Source organism: Gossypium arboreum, chromosome 3, assembly GCF_025698485.1.
Source record: "Gossypium arboreum isolate Shixiya-1 chromosome 3, ASM2569848v2, whole genome shotgun sequence".
In the NCBI taxonomy this organism is placed as follows: Eukaryota; Viridiplantae; Streptophyta; class Magnoliopsida; order Malvales; family Malvaceae; genus Gossypium; species Gossypium arboreum.
The window spans coordinates 107,523,228-107,542,235 of record NC_069072.1 but is presented as its reverse complement, the minus strand read 5'-3'; the positions used below and the strand labels follow the sequence as shown (position 1 = coordinate 107,542,235).

The 19,008-nt window shown below is 33.1% G+C and overlaps 3 protein-coding genes across 6 annotated transcripts; 1 reads left to right on the top strand and 2 right to left on the bottom strand.

Annotated features, from left to right (window-relative positions):
- Positions 1–5,479: 5,479 nt before the first annotated feature.
- Positions 5,480–6,432, top strand: LOC108475506 (uncharacterized). Its single transcript, XM_017777479.2, has 2 exons — positions 5,480–5,701; positions 5,782–6,432. Exons 1-2 carry the CDS (start codon positions 5,590–5,592, stop codon positions 6,264–6,266), a joined length of 597 nt encoding a protein of 198 aa, XP_017632968.1. The 5' UTR covers positions 5,480–5,589; the 3' UTR covers positions 6,267–6,432.
- Positions 6,433–7,038: 606 nt separating this feature from the next.
- LOC108474789 (dolichol-phosphate mannosyltransferase subunit 1) lies at positions 7,039–10,109 on the bottom strand. Of its 3 annotated transcripts, none has more exons than XM_017776804.2 (8): positions 9,659–10,109; positions 8,808–8,907; positions 8,673–8,706; positions 8,521–8,597; positions 8,396–8,421; positions 8,136–8,300; positions 7,902–8,044; positions 7,039–7,333 (listed from the first exon to the last, which is right to left on the bottom strand). In XM_017776804.2, exons 1-7 carry the CDS (start codon positions 9,751–9,753, stop codon positions 7,924–7,926), a joined length of 618 nt encoding a protein of 205 aa, XP_017632293.1. In that variant the 5' UTR covers positions 9,754–10,109; the 3' UTR covers positions 7,039–7,333; positions 7,902–7,923. The 3 variants fall into 3 exon arrangements, with proteins under 3 accessions (XP_017632293.1, XP_017632292.1, XP_052881773.1); XM_017776803.2 differs by having other exon boundaries at positions 7,930–8,044; positions 9,659–10,108; XM_053025813.1 differs by lacking the exon at positions 7,039–7,333 and adding an exon at positions 7,376–7,691.
- Positions 10,110–10,637: 528 nt separating this feature from the next.
- On the bottom strand, positions 10,638–16,937 carry LOC108476056 (1,4-alpha-glucan-branching enzyme 1, chloroplastic/amyloplastic-like). Of its 2 annotated transcripts, none has more exons than XM_017778123.2 (15): positions 16,672–16,937; positions 16,446–16,547; positions 16,060–16,270; positions 15,853–15,922; positions 15,507–15,776; positions 14,260–15,166; positions 13,788–13,904; positions 13,479–13,541; positions 13,084–13,191; positions 12,564–12,665; positions 12,063–12,130; positions 11,829–11,910; positions 11,430–11,546; positions 11,102–11,221; positions 10,638–11,024 (listed from the first exon to the last, which is right to left on the bottom strand). In XM_017778123.2, the coding sequence occupies exons 1-15, from the start codon at positions 16,753–16,755 to the stop codon at positions 10,887–10,889; spliced, it is 2,559 nt and encodes an 852-aa protein (XP_017633612.1). In that variant the 5' UTR covers positions 16,756–16,937; the 3' UTR covers positions 10,638–10,886. The 2 variants fall into 2 exon arrangements, with proteins under 2 accessions (XP_017633612.1, XP_017633611.1); XM_017778122.2 differs by having other exon boundaries at positions 10,638–11,013; positions 16,672–16,918.
- Positions 16,938–19,008: the final 2,071 nt, after the last annotated feature.

Here is a 19,008-nt window from a genome sequence, read left to right as displayed (position 1 = left end):
ATCAGAATGAGCCTGCTGGTTCGAGTGATAAGGGTGTTGGTGTGTTGGAGGTCCTGTGTTCCAATCTCTGTGTGAGCGTGGGTACTAAGTTTTTGCTCAGTTGACTTAGAGAGTCTTGGTTGAATTGGGATTTTGCGAAGTGGGTGTTAATGGGAGAGTATAGGGATAATTGTTAGTTAATTGTTATTTTTATTATTCTTATTTTTATTTTGTTTTTCAAATTTTCAAAAAAAACTCTTCTAGCTTTTGACGTCTGTTTTCCCCTATTCTCTGTCGATTTTTCCTTGCCTCTTTTCCTTCTTTTCGGCTTACCACAATTGTCTTTGTTTTATTCAACATTCGATTGCGCTCGCTCGATAAGTAACTGTCTTGCCATTACCTTTTTGTTTCGTCGTTAGTCTTCTAAAAGGGGGTTGTTTGGTTCTTCATTTAGGGGAAGGTTAAGATTCTGTTGGTGCTCCTACAGCGATTTAAGCGTTAAGGGTTTCGTTCTGTCACCGGTAAGTATACAGATACATTGTTGGATGTAGTGAGTTTCTGTTGTAGTATAGTTCCGTTAAGTTTTCAAAGGTGATACTGAAATTGGGTATTTGGATATGTTGTTTTTATGTTTCAACAGGCTTAGGAGTGGTTTCGCATCAAACTGGTAACATGTGTGTACACGAAATACAGAAAAACGAGATTTGGTGAAAGCCAAAAAACCCTACTGTCGACGCCACACAGCCGTGTGGTAGGCCGTGTGCGACGACACGGTCGTGTGATCGACAAGGCCAGGCCGTGCGCAAGATACAGCCGTGTGATGGCTAGAGTGTGGCCATGTGAGCCACACAGGCTAGGCCAAATTAGGCGTGTGGGCCTCCACTGGCACGCTACACGAGCATGTGATATCTGGGCTAGGCTGTGTGGTCTAGACGGGCAAGGCCAATCTGGGCGTGTGGGCTAACACGGGAAAACCACACGAGTGTGTGGGCCTATTTATCTGAATTTTTCCCTAGGGTTGCATGGGTCATCCCAAACGACTGTGGACCTACTGTAGGGTCGGTAAGGGCTGGTTAAACCCTAAATTGTATGAACCATATGTTTGATATTCTTATCTAATTAGAATTTTTATGCATGTCTACTTGCACTATTATCTGCTATCTATATATGGTCATAAGCATGTGAGCATGTTAGATTATTTTTCTGTACTTGTATATTTCTGTCACTGATATTGGGCTTGGGATGATGTATATTGGAGGAAGTGTTCTGAAAGGCAATTTATGCCTATTATCTGGCAGCATGGCTGCATTATATCTGTTAGGTGTCGCATCGGTACTATATGGTGTGTAGAGATGGGTGGGTGTTTTAAACCCCACATGGTGTGTAGGGATGGTCGGAGATGGTGTGTAGAGGATGAGGGTAGGATTCCGATTTTAATTTGTGTATCTGTATCTATAATGGGCTCTGTATCTGACTGATTCTGTTTTACTGTATGTGTGTGCATGTTTAATTCTATGGGGTACACACTGAGTTTACGTAAACTCACTCTTTTCTGTTTGATTTGTACATGTAATCCACAGAGTTAGGCGAATCGGTGTAGTGGGAGACTTGACAATGACCACCTGTTTCGCACTATTTCCAATTTGGTTTTACTTTAAATTTTTATTCCTTTTTGGGTATTTTTGTAAAATGTGGACTTTTCGAACTGTTGATTTAATTTGGTTTTGACTGTGTATTATGCTTTTAATGTAGCCAAATTTGACAAAAGCTTAGATTTTACCAAAAACAAAGGCTTTCTAAAAATATCAAATGATTTTTCCTAAACTTAATGATCTTATAAGCTTCCGCTAAAAAGAGGTATGTCTTAAGACATTTCAACTAATTAAATAAACATTTTGGAATAAATGTAAACAAATAGGAGTTAAATAATCAAAATTGGTTTATACTGAGATAACCCGGTTTTCAAAATCCATTCCATGTGACATCGTCAAATTTGGCTATAACGTCTAAGCTGGGTTTGGGGTATTACATATTTCATATTTCATATTTTTATTTCACTTTTGCAAAACTACTTCAATTGCACCGTTACTGGCTTTATACCTTTAGATATTGGACTACTGGTCCAAAAACTCCATGAATTTAATTGTACTTGAGTTTCATCTTTCTATTTTGATCAATTTATTCCATATCTATATTTCTCAATAGATTTATTCAAGATCTTCCTTTTATTTCATTACTTCAATAATAATATTGCATGTAAAATCATTATCGACCATTTTTATTATACAGTTCCACATTTTCTCGAATTGACATAACTTATCGAGATCTTTTATTTTCATTATTTTAAAATTCAGTTTCAGGTAATTGAATCTCATCTAAAGTTTTACTTATTAGTTATGTTTTGAGTCTCTTCTGAAGCACCCACCTCCACTATATGACCATCTAGAAGAATTTTTCATCTTTAGAACCGATCAATCTATATAACACTTGGTTATTCTCATTAATTTTGTAAATACATCTAATAGTTAATTTGTAATGAGTTATCCTTATTGAACTTCTGGTTCAAATTACTCTCCCCCTAACTCATTACAAGTTATTATTTCTCTTCCCCTAATGTCGGGAAAACTATTGAATCAAAATTGTAATCACAAATAATGTCATAATTGAATCTCCAATGCAGTCAAAACATCTAACAATGCAAAGAAACTTGTAATTATTATATATTCCCAACTTTCTTTGAGGATTCACTCATCTTTGTGCGTTGTGGTGGAGCAATTGGAACATATACACACATACAAAAATTCAAAGATGATAAATATTTAGCTCTTGATAAAAAACCAATTATAATGAGAGTATTTATAACTTATTGGTTTGATGCGTACAACATATAAATCAATATAATCTTATGCTGAAATAGAAAATTTAGTTCTCATAAGTAATGATTTAACTATTAGTTTGAGGCATTTGATAAACAATTCAACTAAATCATTTTTTGTGTGAACATGAGTTATAGGATGTTCAACTTTTATCCCAATTGACATGCAATAATCATTGAAAACTTGGGATGTAAACTCATCAACATTAGCAAGATGAATTGTTTTAATTGCATAATCTGAAATTAATCATTTAAACAAGCAATCTTGCAAATGACATGTTGCAAATTGATAACACATATGTGATTATTTTATAGATGCATCTACTAAAATCATATAATATCAAAACTATCCACATGGTGGATGAATGGGCCCAATTTGTTTCAGAAAGACAAGACATTAAATCTCAACTTTAGCTAGTGAGTTTCTAATAATCAATTTTCATTGAGAACAAGCAACATATAAGAATTCTTTTAAATTAAAAAATCTTCTGGATCTTTAATGGATGTCCATATGATATCTCAATTAACTTTTGCATCATATGCTATTCAGGATGGTCTAACTAGTCACGCCAAGTAGTAAATGCATTTGTATTAGTAAACTTCTGGTTTACTTTAACATGTGTTTCAATTGTACTAAATTGTAACAAATTGATAATTTTATTATTATTCCTTTTAATTTGTATCCACATATAAGAACTATTGTGACATTTACTACTGAAAATGTCTAAACCAATGTGAAATCTATAATGCCACCAAGTCAATAGATATAATTTCCAAATAATTATATGTAATATTCGCTTCAGGGAATATGTCAAAATCATCAAATATCTAAAAAAATTTGCAACTTTAGGTGCATCCAATCATAACGAGTTTTAGATAGAATTATCATATTTCATTGCTTATAAAGAGATCTTTTATAGTCAAATATTTTACTTTCAACCCCTTAATGGGAATGATAACAAAAGAAGATCACAAGGATTATAAAATAATAACTCAATCCCTTTTTATTCATATGAAATATAATATTTTTCTAATTCACAATCTCAATATGAGATCCATTACAAATAACTTTTAAAAGTAATGTATTAACCATCACAAATTCTGTGCTTTTTAGATAGTGATATATTAGCTCTTCTAGAGCTTTCGACTAATTTTGTACTATCAAATATTGGAATAATATTTGTTTGTTTTAGTACCAAATAAGATAAATATTTTCTATCTGTAATGATAGAATTCATTACTACATTTTCATATCTTCATCAAAGAATATTAAGAGAAACAAAATATTTGGCCATACGCCACATATGTGGCCAATAATCTTATCATATCACATTGATAACAAAAGTTATCTTTACCCTCTGAAAAATTATCTTGAGAACTCTCATTGTTCTCTTATTTATTACTATGTTCCCACTTTTAGTGGTCCATGAGTATATCTTTTATTTTCTGTGTTTACATTCACTTTGGGAATGCAACAAATCTAGTAGGACGGATTTATAAATATCCCAATAGATTCTTTATTTGATAATCACCATCAAAATATGCGCGAGATTTCAAATCAAAATCTATCTATGCATATTGTCATGATTAGTTTACAATTATAATAGATATAATATAATAAATAAAATATAATAAAATATACCTGAAGATTTTTAATATCATCATCATCACCATAATCCATTATGAGATTGAATCTTTCAACATCCTGAAGGTGAAGTTGTAAGGGTGAAAGTTTAATATGAAGGAGGAATTGGATTTGAGAGATGGCTTCAAAGATTTTAAAAGAAAAAAATAGAAAATCATCATGCCGATAACGTATTATAAAATAAAGAGAGAATAAAGAATAAAGAAAATACGAAAGTAATATAGAATGTACATTATTGATAAAAAGGGTGATTACAATGTCGCATCAAAATATCTATTTATAGGCATAATAAGTATAAAAATATAAAAATCTAATTCTAATAACTATTAGAATTTAAAGTACATTAAAATTTTATCTTGATCATTATAGACATCCAATTAATAAGATATTAATAACAAATTTAATTTATTTAAACTAATTGGCATTTAAAAAATTTAAATTCTTTATTTGTATGCATTAGGATTTTGCTACCTAGTAATTGAATTAACCGTATATGTTCAATAATAATAAATTAACCGCATTAGATTATTGAGAGCAATATTTGTCTAACTTTTGTTGAGTTATTGTATATAAAAAGAATTGTTAAGTTATATGTAAATAAAATTGTTAAATTTATGTACGGAATTGAAAAAAATTTAAGAAAAAGTGTTTGACTTCTTGTATTAAATATTAATAAAATATATATATGATATGCTATTGATAAAAATTTTAAACTTCACAAATAAAATTAAAATAATAACAAATATCTTATAAGATATAATAAAATAATTAAAATATAAATATAAAAAGATGACACAGGACAACTTTTAAAGTGGAATTAAAAATTCCACCGTTTTTATATGAAATGCTAACCCAATGCAAATATATATTAAACGTAAATTGTAATTGTAATCAAAATGGTAACTGAGAAAAGAATCCAAATTAAATGTTAACCGTCTGATGAGATAATAGAATATGACCGTTTGAAACGCTCCAGTCCCCACCGCAAATTTAAATTTTAAACCAGTTATAAAGTTTTGGTCAATACCCTGTTTCTCTCTGAATCTGTGCAGTTTCTTTTCTGCAAGAGAAAAAAAGATATCTTTGAATCATGTCGAAGATGAAATATGATAGTAAACCTACACTTGCTGCTAAATCGCCTATCCGCCTACGACCCCGTCGCTCCCTTCCATCAAATTCTGCCTCCCTGCAAACCCCTCCAGGTTCCTTTTTCTTTTCTTTTATTATAAACCATTAATAGTTTTCATTTCATTTCATCTTCTTTGTTTCTTTTTTGTTAAAGGTTCTTTAACGAGATCCCAGAAGCCGATTCTTACTTGGGGCATCGAAGAATCCGAGATTCGACCCGAGTATCGCTCTATTTCTTGTGATTTACGAGTTTTGGCTCGGACGGTTAGAGATGAATTTGGAAATGGGGAAACGGAAGCCGCTGGTTTAGGCGAGAAGACTGTTCTCAGCGTCACCAATTCTTGTCCAGTGTTCGAGAGAGGTCGGTTTTACGAGGAGTACTCGGCGAGAAGAAACGAGAGGCTTAAGAGGAAGAAAGGCGAAACCCAGAATGAATCAAAGACTGGGCACCATCTTGGAGTAACGGTTGAATCATCAAAAAGAAGAGGGTCGTCTAAGAAGCTGGAGAGCTTGAGGAAGTCGGTGGAGATTCAGACACCAAGATACCTGCTCCGAAGCATGAACAAAGAGAATAAGAAGCCTCCTCTCCCTGTCTCTGTCACTGCCACTCAAAAGAAAACAAGAGCTGGTAAGATTTGAAATTTGGGATTCTATTCAAGTATTTGAATATCAACCATAGATTTTTTTTCATCTCCCAACTATGTTTCCTTCTGGTTGCTCTACCAGATGTTTGTTTCTCAATATTTGAACATGAACAGATGCTCACATGTTATCCTCTATTCATTCAATAATTTCTTTCATCTGATCCTTGACGACTGAGCAATAATAATTTGCATCTCATTCCTCAATATCCCACAAACTAACCAGAAATAACAATATTCGGCAAATATAACAAGGAATATTTTAGCATTGTTTTTTAAGAAGTTCTTTTAAAAAATCCTTTGAAAAACTAATTTTAAAGTTTAAGATTTAAGTGTTTAATATTGTTGTCAAAAGAGCTTTTAATAAATAAAATGTCCATATTAAACATAGTGTTATAAAGTAATAAACTAACCTTTAAATAATGTTCAAATTAGTTAATATTATGATATTTTAATAATAATGTAAAAATAATTTATTATAATTTATTGTCAATATTTTAATATATGAAAATAAATTTTAAATATTTTTTAACAATTAATCAAAGACAGGAAAATATTTTGTGTTAGAGGGTAAAAAATAATTAAACTATCAAAAATGCTTTTGAAAAGAAAAGACTAAAAATTTTAACTTCTACATTTGGGGAAAAATACTTTTGAAAAAATTAAAATTTTTCTTCAAAAGTTGCTTGTTTAACATTCCTTTTGGATTCAAAAGTGGTTTCATGTCAAAAATACTTCTAAAAAATACTACTAAACACAGCTGAAGAAAGTTTGTTGTTAAGCCTGTAAAATGCAATCCCGCCCTAGGTTTTGCATCTTCAATTCCATTGAATAACATCTTCAATCCAGTAGCAAAATACCAACTAAATTAGCCATCAAAAAGTCAGGTTACAAAGGAACTAGTAAGAACTAAGCCATAAAAATTGTTCGCTGCAAAGCTTACTCAGCCAATCTCAGGGCTCATGTTGTGACCAAAAGATATGAAAGGCCTTTAAGATACTCTATAATTTCAGATCAACCAAGCTTTGAACTTCCGAACACTCTATCAACAAAAGTTATTGGAACCTGTAAATGGTAGAAAGTCAAAATCAATGAAAATGCAAAGGATTAAATAAGTTGTTTAGCTGCACGGTTTATTGATGTTTGAACTGCAAATCTTATAATAAGACTTAAAGAAGGGACAGGAAGAAAACCAAAACCATACGAGCAAACTCCAATGTAGAAAATATCTGTACAATCTGGTTCAACGCAAGACATAACATAACTAAGTGGAAAAGTTTATACATACAAGTAAGCAATTACATTAAATTACAATGGGGTCATGGGGAAGGGGTTTATAGACACAGGGATTGAATCCTAGACCTTTTCCCAATCAACTTGAAACCCACACACGATTGGCAAGTGGAAGAATTTATGATGCTCCCTATAATGAAATCCAATTGACAAAGAAAAATATGAAAGTCGTCTTTGCAGAGATATAGTTGAAAGAATAATCTGACTACTAGAGATCAGCATCCAAGTTAGTTGTCGAAGCCGACAACCAAGTGAACTAGTCAATGATAAAAACAGTTCATTTGAAGTTGGACTATCTGTCTGTTCATTCATAAGAATGCAACTAAGAAATTAGTTATACCTCTTCAATGTGATAACCTTAGTTATACCTCTTCAATGTGATAACCTTTCTTTGAAGCCCTAACAATCATCTCCATTTGAAATACATATCCCTTGCTAACACAGGAGCTAATGACATCTTCAAGCACTGATTTCTTATAAAGCCTTCAATAGAAGGAAAAAGAATTGTCAGCAATAAAGCTACGAGCCTATGACAGTCTGAAATGGTCATTTCTTTAAATCAGTTCTTACATACCTGAAAGAGCCAGTTAAGTCTGATACACCAGGCCACAAAAGAGTTTGTGCAAGAACATTGGCTCCCCTACTTGTTAGCTTGCGCATCAGATTCCATCCATGCACGCCACCACCTCTGACATATCGTGTTCCAGTAACTATGCTGGCACCAGTTTCAGACTGCTTCCTATAAGATGTCATGGGCCAAAATATTACAAAGATTTGAGTAAACTAGACGCAATTATGAACCTTAAAAGGGTTATTAACCAAAAGATTTCTCACTTGATGAAGCTTGGCAAATATTTTGGCTGCAAAACAAGATTGAAGATATCTTATACATTATAGAAAACAAGAAGTGAATGGATTTAACCGGAAGAAGAGGCATAAAGAAACACCATCATACTTACATGATGTGACAGATCAGCATCCATGATTACAACAAAATTTCCAGAAGCATGCTTCAAACCGTGAATGTAAGCTGTTCCTGAAAGTTGAAACCGATAACAACCCCAAGGTCAGCTCCACCTATTACTCCTGAAAGGGAATAGGTCTTACTTACCCAATCCAAGCTTCTTAGGTCTAGGTCTCAATAGCTGCAACAGTATGGAAACACAAGCAGAGGTGCACAGGAATTGATCAGCAAAACGGATTACATATAGATCCAATTTTGAAGGTAGATGAGAATGGAACTTACAATACGATCTTCACCATACAGTTTCTGCAATTGTTTCACAACTTCCTGAGTACCATCAGGGCTCCCATCATCCACAACAATTATTTCAAAATCAACATCCCTACTCCAGGCAAGATCACAAGTAGTTTACATAAATATGACAGATATTGCAAGCTACCACAGTATAAGAGGAAAGGTTTTTAAGGTAGGTACACTTATCTCGCGAAGTGTTAGGCCAGTTACACTGTCATTAATTTTTTTATGAAAATAAATCATTTATGCCCCATGACAGACACAAAGCAATGGCATAGTGGGAAAGGTGGAAACTAATTCAAATAATGTACTGATTTGTAGTGAAAACTTTGGCCCCAAGAACATCAAATTTGAGAAGTTTTAACATATAGCCACTTGAATTTACAAAGACTAGAAGAATACTACTAAAAGGACAAAAATAGGATCATTGATTAAACTCCTACGGTTTAATTTCACAAGGCTGTTTAAGTATATAATTAATTCATATGCATAGGCACCAAATCCCGGGGGGAGGGGAGTGTAGAGTTATATAAAAACAACAGACGCTTCAATTTATTGCCGGATAATTTATTTATTCCAGAAAACAGAAACTAAATATGACAGTATTGTCATATTTATGTATACTCATTATCCAATTCAAATCATTTGCATAAAATGAAAATACTGAACGGGACGCCACTCATAAACACGATGAATACAAGAGGGGCAGAAGAAAGAGCACGAATTTGAGATATGTAATCAGATCTCGATAGGGCACGTTAAAAATACTAAAATTACGAGTTCAGCGATCAAAGAAAAGAAAAATTAAAAGGAGAGAGAATTTAAGCTGGGAGAAATACCGGAGATGTTTGAAGATGAGATAGACGATGAGAGCAATGTTGAGGCGCTCGTTGTAAGTAGGTACTATAATGCTGTAGTTGTTCTTCTGCTCCATTTTTTCTTCTTCTGTGTGAAAACCTTGGCCTAAATCTTTATTTTCTGTGTGTTCTTTTGTTTCGCTGATTCATTTCTCCGAATTTTTCAACGATGAATCGGGATGCTGACTTTGCTTGCTAGACTACCTTGAAATTGGGCTAAGGCCTAGGAACAAAGCAGGCCGCTTCAACCGAGAAGGTACCAACTCGGTTAAGCTCATAACCGGACTCCCATAATTGAGCTACAATGCTACAAAAGAACAAAATGCTAAATGAGAAGTTTTTTATTGGTTTAAATACTAAAAATCCCTCGAGTTTTACTCAAAGTTCGCAGAATCCTATCTGGTTCAAATGACGGCAAATTTTTATTTCAAATGGAAGTTTATTTAGGTATAAATTAAAGATTAAGGATTTATTTAGATATAACTAAAAAGTGAAAAAGATTTACAAAGCTAAAAGTATTAGGGAAGTTTTTATATTAAAAGTTAGATTATATTTATTCTTCTATTTAAAATATGAGTAAATTAATACCCTACATTAAATTAAAAAGCAAAGTGAACTTTTAATTATTTCGTCACCACACCAATTATTAGCATTATAAATGTATAAAAATTTTAATAAAAAATTAATATGTTCTTTAATTTAATATATAAAAATTAATTTACTTATTTTTTAAATAGAGAGAAAAAAAGGCAAATGAATGCCTAATACTTATAATACGTTTGCCACTTACAAGTTGGATAAGGATTTAGTCAAGGGTATACAAATTATACATATTTATATAAAGAAACTAGTAAAGTGCAGGGTTTTATTTATTTATTTTATTTAATATTTTAGCCTTTGTTTTATTTAAGTATTTCAGCTCATAGCATTGAAGTTGAAATCTCATGATCAGACATGGGAATTTCGATGCAATAACTAAGTAATTAAGCAGACTATATTGTTGTTGTCTACATAAGATTTACAAACTGCAAACAAAACTAAATCCCCTGCTTACTCAGTCCTCACATTATTATTATTATTCACAAAACAAAAACCAGCACTTATTACGCATAGGGTTGGCGCTGGAGCCGAAAAGCTTAGTCGTCCGGTGTTCTCTCCTCCATCTCTTCCACTTGCGGCTCATCTAACTTACTTCCTACAATCTTTTTGTCTAGCACAGAAGCTGCTGGTTCTTCAATACTTTCCTGCTTTGCTCCATCTTTTTGCAATTCCTCATCGAAACTGGCTGTGTCACGATCATTAGTTTCTTGTGGATTTTCTTTATCTCCATGATCAACCTGGGGAGAATCTTAAGCAATCTGTCAGTTCAAGTTTTCATTCCTAGGCTCAGGGCCCATACAAACAGCCACAGATTATATCACCTACCAAGATAGCCGATTCCTCAGCATTCTTCTGCTTTGATGCATCCATTTCTAATGTCTCACTGACACTAATTACATTGATACCATTGGTTTCTTCTACACTTTCATCCACTTTATAATAAACCTGTGGAAAATTTGAAAGAAATCTGTCAGTCCATGTTGACCCTAGATAAAGGCGGAGATTCGATGTCCATGATACCATATAAGGTTGGAAATCCATAATAAGCCTAAGTGCACAATAATAAATATACACAACGATCAATGCCAAGCATGGTCTGTGATGGATGATATGATATAATATAATCAGGAAGACCAGGAAGTGATAATCATACCACACATGTGCGAGCTGGTGAGAGTACTTTGAAAGAATTAGGGCGGTTGTTGAAATTAGTTTCAGGTACACCTGGAATCCCTTCTGGGGATGTAAAATGGTCCACATCATGACCCACCTACAAGATTGATTAATTTTAGCATTACCAGGAGAGAAAACAATTCATAGATGACGAACAAAGAGAGGCTTTAGATGCTATTGCTTCATTAGTTGCGAGGTAGACAGGGCAATCCCAGACCCAAGGCAACAATCAACATTTTGTTTTAAAGTCCCACGAAAATTCATGAAATTAGTACTGTGAATTCCCAATTATATTGCCAGAAATCAAGCCAAGATAAAAACATAACTCTTTCAGCAATAGCAAAAGGAAAGAATAACAACAATAGCAGGAGTTCCTTACTCTTCCATGCCCACCAAATTCCCAAGCATCACTATCCAGGGCAACTCTATACTTCCCTGGCAAGTCACACCCCACTTTGTACCTGCATGTTTCACACAATAGTTAGTTGAAGAGTTTTAGGGTACAAGTAATTTCTTTCTAGCATATATAGATAAGTAGATCAGTCTCTAGCCGAAATGGCGCCTTGTACAAACACAAATAAATACAAATTTTCATAACTTGAAGCATACATACCCATCATAAGTATTTTCTGAATGAAAGTTGAACACGAAAACAAGATCTCCCCTCTCAAAGACGATAACCTAAATCAAGAAACCATTAATGCATCCGCCAAAACTGAAGGGGTTAAAACATGGCAATGGGATGTTATACGGCAGAGAACTAAACAAGGGTATGGTGCCATTATCTCTATCCCATTGGAGGTAAAATGAAGAAAGAAAAATTAGACTAGCATGATGACATAACAAGAAACCTTCCATTTTATTACCATACGTACTTGAAACTCAAAAGGAAACGATAATCTTGTTTACTTGCTATTGCAATCTTTTGGTTTTTGGATAGCCATAAAAGATTGATAAATAAACAATTTATTAATTCTAAAAATAAAAATTCAATCCTAAAACAGTTAAACAACTTTTGACTGTCAACAAATATGTGCATGTATTTTGCATCCTGAATTAGATCGACGGCTGCAATGGTCTTACACTAACCACTCAACTACCATTGTAGATTTACCTTGTTTTCTTCATCAGTGCAGCTCACTATCTGTTTTGTCGATGAAAGGAATGAAAATTTATCATCAAGTGCATTCATAGCTCTATCAAATGCATTCATGAACTGCAAAACCAAATGCAAAGGGAAAATTTTATGTAAAGATTGCATAGCTCCTGAATGGAGAGAGATAAAAAAGATACAATAATGATTAATACAAAAGAAATTTCAGTCTGTAAATAGATTATACAGATGCCTTCAAAGTTAAAAAAGCAGGTGAGCATTTCCAAAATGATCACCAAATTGCAAACAATGGTCCATGTTCAACTTGGATTTTGATCCGGATCTTAGCATTATGTTATTGAAATGAAAAGGTAGAAAGAAATTTAATCGGTCTCTTGCCACATATTCACTAGCTTATGCCCTAATGCTAAAATGTTCAAATCTTAGCATCTGCTGTCCACCGGAGAAGGATAAGGAGATGGGTCAAGGATGGAATACAGAATAGAAATTTTAACAAATTCTTAATAAAATGACCATTGACCTTGTATCTTAAGTGATCGGTATCCACCAGGGTCCACTGCCTTCTGCACTTTTCATAACTCCACCCATTGCCTTCTCTTGGAAAGTCAATCCATTCAGGATGTCCAAACTGTACAAACAAGCAGAAGATATATCTAGTAACCTTATTTGTTAAAAGAGAAAACAAACCCTTATATCAGAAAATTGCCCTCTAGGCAGATATAGCCTATCACCCCTTTATTATTTTCATGTCCTTTTGACTTAAAGGGCCTTCACAGATATTCATTGGTTCATTCTGATAAAATCATAGCACTGAAAAATCTCCTTACTTTTCCTAGACATGATACTTTCTCTAGTATCCACCTAAATAAAGTCTTGATTACTCTCCAGTATGCACAGTTGAGCCAGAATGTTTACCTCATTTCCCATAAAATTAAGGTAGCCCTCTCCTCCTAATGCCATAGTAATAAAATGTATCATCTGCAAAGGAAATTTTAAATAAAAGAAAAAAGTTAAGAGTGAGAAAGAAGCAATGAAAATAATGACTGAATAAAGAAAATGATCTATGCAGACGCAAAATATGAAGGCTGAAAAAAATAATTGAAGTTTTTCTGGTTTTCAGAACAAGGCATGCACACATAGATTCATGGTGGCAGTAATTCCATCAACATGGCAAGACATAAAGGAAACAGGAGAGAAGCCTCTAACATTTGAGCTAGCACCAACCTTGTGAAGTGCAATCCCTCGGTCAATGGTAGGAGAAGCATCTGTTAAACATGACATGCCAGAGTACATTTCTTTATCCATTAGGAAAAATGCTATTGTCTTGTCACCTACGATAGACTGCACCAAACAAGAGTTATATCCAAGAAGCACAAAACATGGCAAAATATACAAACATTAAAAGAAAAGGGAACAATAAGAAGTGCAAAGACAGTATCAGATTCAGGCCAGGAGATCAGCTATGATATTAATCATTTAAGATTTAAATCCTCTCGGGCTTTGCTTAGGGATAGAGGAGAAAAGGAAGAGGATAGAAAACATTTTATTAATCAAGCTTTCTTTATGTCTTATCTTTTCTGTAATCATCCGAAAGTGGGAAGAACAAATTCCAAAGGAGGAGAAGTTTCCCTAAAGAAATTATTTAACTAAATTTAGAAATAAATTGTTCAGAAAAGTAATTCCTCATTTTCTATACCTGATCATGACTCTCAGCATAGGATATACACTTCTCAGTGTATCTCCTATTTGTCAAGCTACAGGATAAGTCTGTCATTGACCACTCTTCATCATTCTTATTCTTCAAGTAATCAATCCACTTGTCAGGGATGGCCATAGCCAGGCGGTAGTCAACCCCAATTCCCCCTTCAGAGACTGGCCTACCAAGTCCAGGCATACCAGAAACATCTTCAGCAATTACAGTCGCATCTGGCAAGATGCTATTTATCAGAGAATTGGCCAGCATTAAATAAACAACAGCATCAACATCAGTTGCATCACTGAAATACTCGTTGTAATCCCCTGTGAATGGCATGTTGATACCATGGTGATGATACAACATGGAAGTCACTCCATCAAACCTAAACCCATCAAATTTGAACTCCTCAAGCCACCACCTCAAGTTTGAAAGAAGGAAGCGAAGGACTTCCCAATTACCATAATTGAACAGTCGACTATCCCATAACTTGTGGTAACCTCTTTCTCCAGTGTGAAAATACGATTCCTGGGAACTTTGGCCAACATCAAAGCCATTAAGTCCATCAGTCACGTTGTTACTTGCATGACTGTGAACAACATCCATTAAGACCCGTAGACCTAAGCTGTGAGCTTTATCAATTAAATATTTGAGGTCCTCAGGAGTTCCAGATCTACTGCTTACAGAAAAAAAGTTCGTTACATGGTATCCAAATGACGCATAGTAGGAATGCTCCATTACAGCCATCAATTGTACGGTATTATAGTTATTTGCCTGAATACGGGGTAAAACATCATCAGCAAATTCTCTGTATGAATTAATACGTGGTTCAGAGCTACTCATTCCAACATGCGCTTCATATATTCTTGGGGCTTTAGGTTTTGGAGGACGGGGGTACTTAAATTCATACCTGCATTAACAATGAAAAATACATTAGGACAATTTTCTCAATCACAAATTAAAAGTAGAAAATCAGCATCAATTCAATTTTGTTGGAACTGCAGTGGATATGGCAGCAAGTTTTTAATCTCTAGCAATATCAAACTTATCTTAATAAACAGTTCCTAAATTCTGGATTTAAAACACACACACACAAATACAACTAGGTCCAAAACCCTGGACCACACAGTAGTTTTTTTTTTTGTTGGCCAAGACACGACACAGTTGTTGACTATATGTATTTCTTCTACTTTTAATGTATCATATCATCAGTATCAAAATATATCACATAAAATGTGCAGAAATTGCACCTTTCTGAAGGTGGAGGATCCCAATGCACACCATCATATGGAGCTCCAAATCTGGTAGGGTCTACAGTGGCATACTTAATCCAAGCAGGAATTCTGTCTACCCAAACTCCATCACCATGCTTGAATCGGAACTTGACTCTTGAATTATGAGGAATAGCAGGATTTCCCTCAGAATCCGGAATTTTAATACTCCAAACGCCAAATTCATTTTTTTCCATCTTGTGGTTGGAACCATCCCATCCGTTAAAGTCTCCAACAACTTGAGCTTCCCTTCATGAAGGAAAAGACTCTAGCTAAGAAATCAAATACTACGAGTAAAATTGTGTTTCAGAAACCAAAAACTTACTGAGCAGGAGGAGCCCACTCACGGTAGACAATTCCATCCTCTTCTCTGTTAAATCCAAATCTCAAATAACCTACAGAAGAGAGTAAAAGACAGATTTCGTTTGAACATTCACATATAAAATATTGAATTTACTACCTAGCATGCAATTTCATCATTGAAGTAGCCTTTGAGAAAAGCAAATTAAGAAGCAGATAGCATTGGAATGACCTTTTGCAAATTCCTCCAAGCCTCCCTCATAATTTTCAAAGAGATTTTTCTGATCCACATATTTCTTAATTCTATATTGAAAGTGATCTTTAAACTGTCGGAGGGCAGAATCAATATCCAAGATACCGATGTTTTGCGTGTCTTCCTCGGAGGTTGTAACTGTTGAACTATCATCAGTCATAACAGCTGATATTGGGGAACCATAACTGACCTGGAGGGGAAAGTTAAGCAGAGATGATATAACCAACCGCCAAAATACTTATATTTGATAACACCAAAATACTATCATCAATGTGCGAGGAATATCTTCACAAGGGCTAATTAGGACTAGCATTCATGAAAAATAAAATCAAGCACATAAAAGAAATTGAAAACGGAAATCATACCCTTCGATAAACTGGAAATACATGTCGCCGAAGCAATTTTTGGGATCCACGTCCGGATTCAGTGGCTAGTTGTTTAGCAATTTGATGATTAATTGCTGAACTCTGGAAATACAAACAAGTTTAACGGCTATGGAAGGAAGGAGTAGAACGTCATGCAAATTGTCTAGTTTTAAGAAATTTGAGTAAATACAAGAAGAAGAAGAAGAAAAGTTCGAACTACAATTACCAAAAAGCGATTGTTGTTAGGTGAAGGTGAGAAAGAACGAAAAGCAAAAGGCGTTGCTGCGAGAAGACTCAACGAACCCAGCATCTTTGCCGGTCCAAGCAAGATTCAGCCCCTCAAAGTTCTCTCAGCTCAGTTCCATTTTTCCCTTCAAGCAAAGTTTGGTTTAAACAGAGGGCAAAGCATAACACAATTGATTAGCACCAGCGCCAATCCCTTATTTATTAACTGATTAACTTATGTGGAAGTCTCCATCAATAAAATCTAGGCCGTTGGTTTTTTTAACGTATAATAAGCAATTAGTTTTCATTTTTTTTCTTATGGGTAAACTACACCATAGGTCATTAAATTATGGCAAATTTTTATTTTGATCATTTAATTAAAAAAAGTAACAATGTAGTCACTTAACTATTTAAAAGTTTTTGTTTAAGTCGCTGAACTATTCAAAAAAAATTATTTAAGTCATTAGGTTGTAAAGTTTCTATTTTTATTTTGAAGTTCAATCATGAGCTCTAAGTAACTATTCGACGATCAGTAGGGTGGATCAATACAGATCGAGGAGTAGAAGAATATACATTTTAATTAAGTTGATCGAATGATCAATATCGAAGATAAGAGAAAAAATTGTTTGAATTTTAGTTCGCAGATTCGTGATGTTTAAAGTTATTTTATAAAAAAATAAATTAAATTGTAGAAGAGAAAGGGGAAGAGAGCTTTCAATTGATGCAAGTAGTGCAAATAAAGAAAACCATATAGCATCAATTTTAATAGTCTAGTAACTTAAATGAAAACTTTCAAATAGTTCAATGACCAAATTATAACTTTTTTAAGTTAAGTGACAAAATAAAAATTTATCTATAGTTTAATGACTAATGGTCTATTTTACCTTTTCTTATTGGTCATGTCCAAATTCAGCTGAAAAAAGAAAGTGTTACAGTTGAAAGGATGTCCTTCCATTTCTGTAATTTTCCGTATGATTGGGATGCCTTTGTGAACAGACAAAGCATAAACTCACACGTTACAACTCAGCTGCCGTTAAAATTCAATGAATTAAATTTTTAATTATAATAAATCCCACTTCTTCTTCTACTGCGGTAGTGAGTACTGAAGAAGCCGAGATGATCCAAAATGCTACGATTTTATTGGTTATTATGGAAACAAAAATCACGTTCCTATCTTTTTATCAAATTCATTCTCTTTTGTTTTATATTAAAATTAGGAATTCGCGATGCGGGATTTAATTTTATTAATTTGATATATATAAATATATAACTATTTTATTTTTAATTAATTAATCATGTATTAAAATATACCATATATATTGACTTCATCATTTGTTTATCATGATTTTGCATATTATAAAGAAGTAGTTGTTATACACCTATAACAATATATTATTATCGAGAGATAATTATTGTAAACTTACAATAGAATTTATATAGCAGTTTGTATTTGATCGAGTCGAGTTAAATTGAGTCAAAAATTTGAGTTAGTCGAGTTGACGAATCCTATTTTACCAACCGAACTCAATTTGAAAATTTTTCGAGTCGAGTTAAAGAATCATATTATTTATACTCAATATTGCATTTACATGGATTAATTATTCAACTAGTAGGGAAAGTACAAGATTATTTAACTACATAAGTAAGGCTGATGGGTAAACATTTATCAAAACAACATAGTTTTGCCTTTTTCTTATTTGGACTTTCGGATAACTTAAATTGTGTAATCCATATTTGAGTTAAACCGAAAAATTTAATTTTTTATTCGAGTTGATCCGAATAACTCGATTAACTCGAACTATTTAATTCAAAATTTAAATTTTTATTGAATTTTTGAATCAAACTTAATTTTGCTCACCTTTAAATTCATATAATTTTTATATTAAATTTCTATCAAATAAAGAAAATAAAATTATGTTAAAAAAAGAGTGAGACTCAAATAAACAAAACTAAAAGATACATATAGCAAGTGCTTACATTTATTTGAAAGTAAAATTATGTTAAAAAAGTGAGAATCAAATAAACAAAGCTAAAAGATACATATAGCAAGTGCTTACATATTGCATTTATGCATTTTTTTTATTTTATATTCTTTCACATTATTAATTCTGAATTTTATAAATCTAACTAGTTTTTTAATTGATATGAGTTATCAAATTAAATTAATTAATTTATTATAAGCTATTGAATTCAAGTAATTAATTTATAAGTTTATAGTTATCAAAATTTATGGTAGCATATTTAATTAAGGAACTTAATAGTTTATTGAATTGATATCGTGTTTCCACTCTTTGAAAATTATTATTAATAGATTTTTCATATGAAATTTAAACATTTT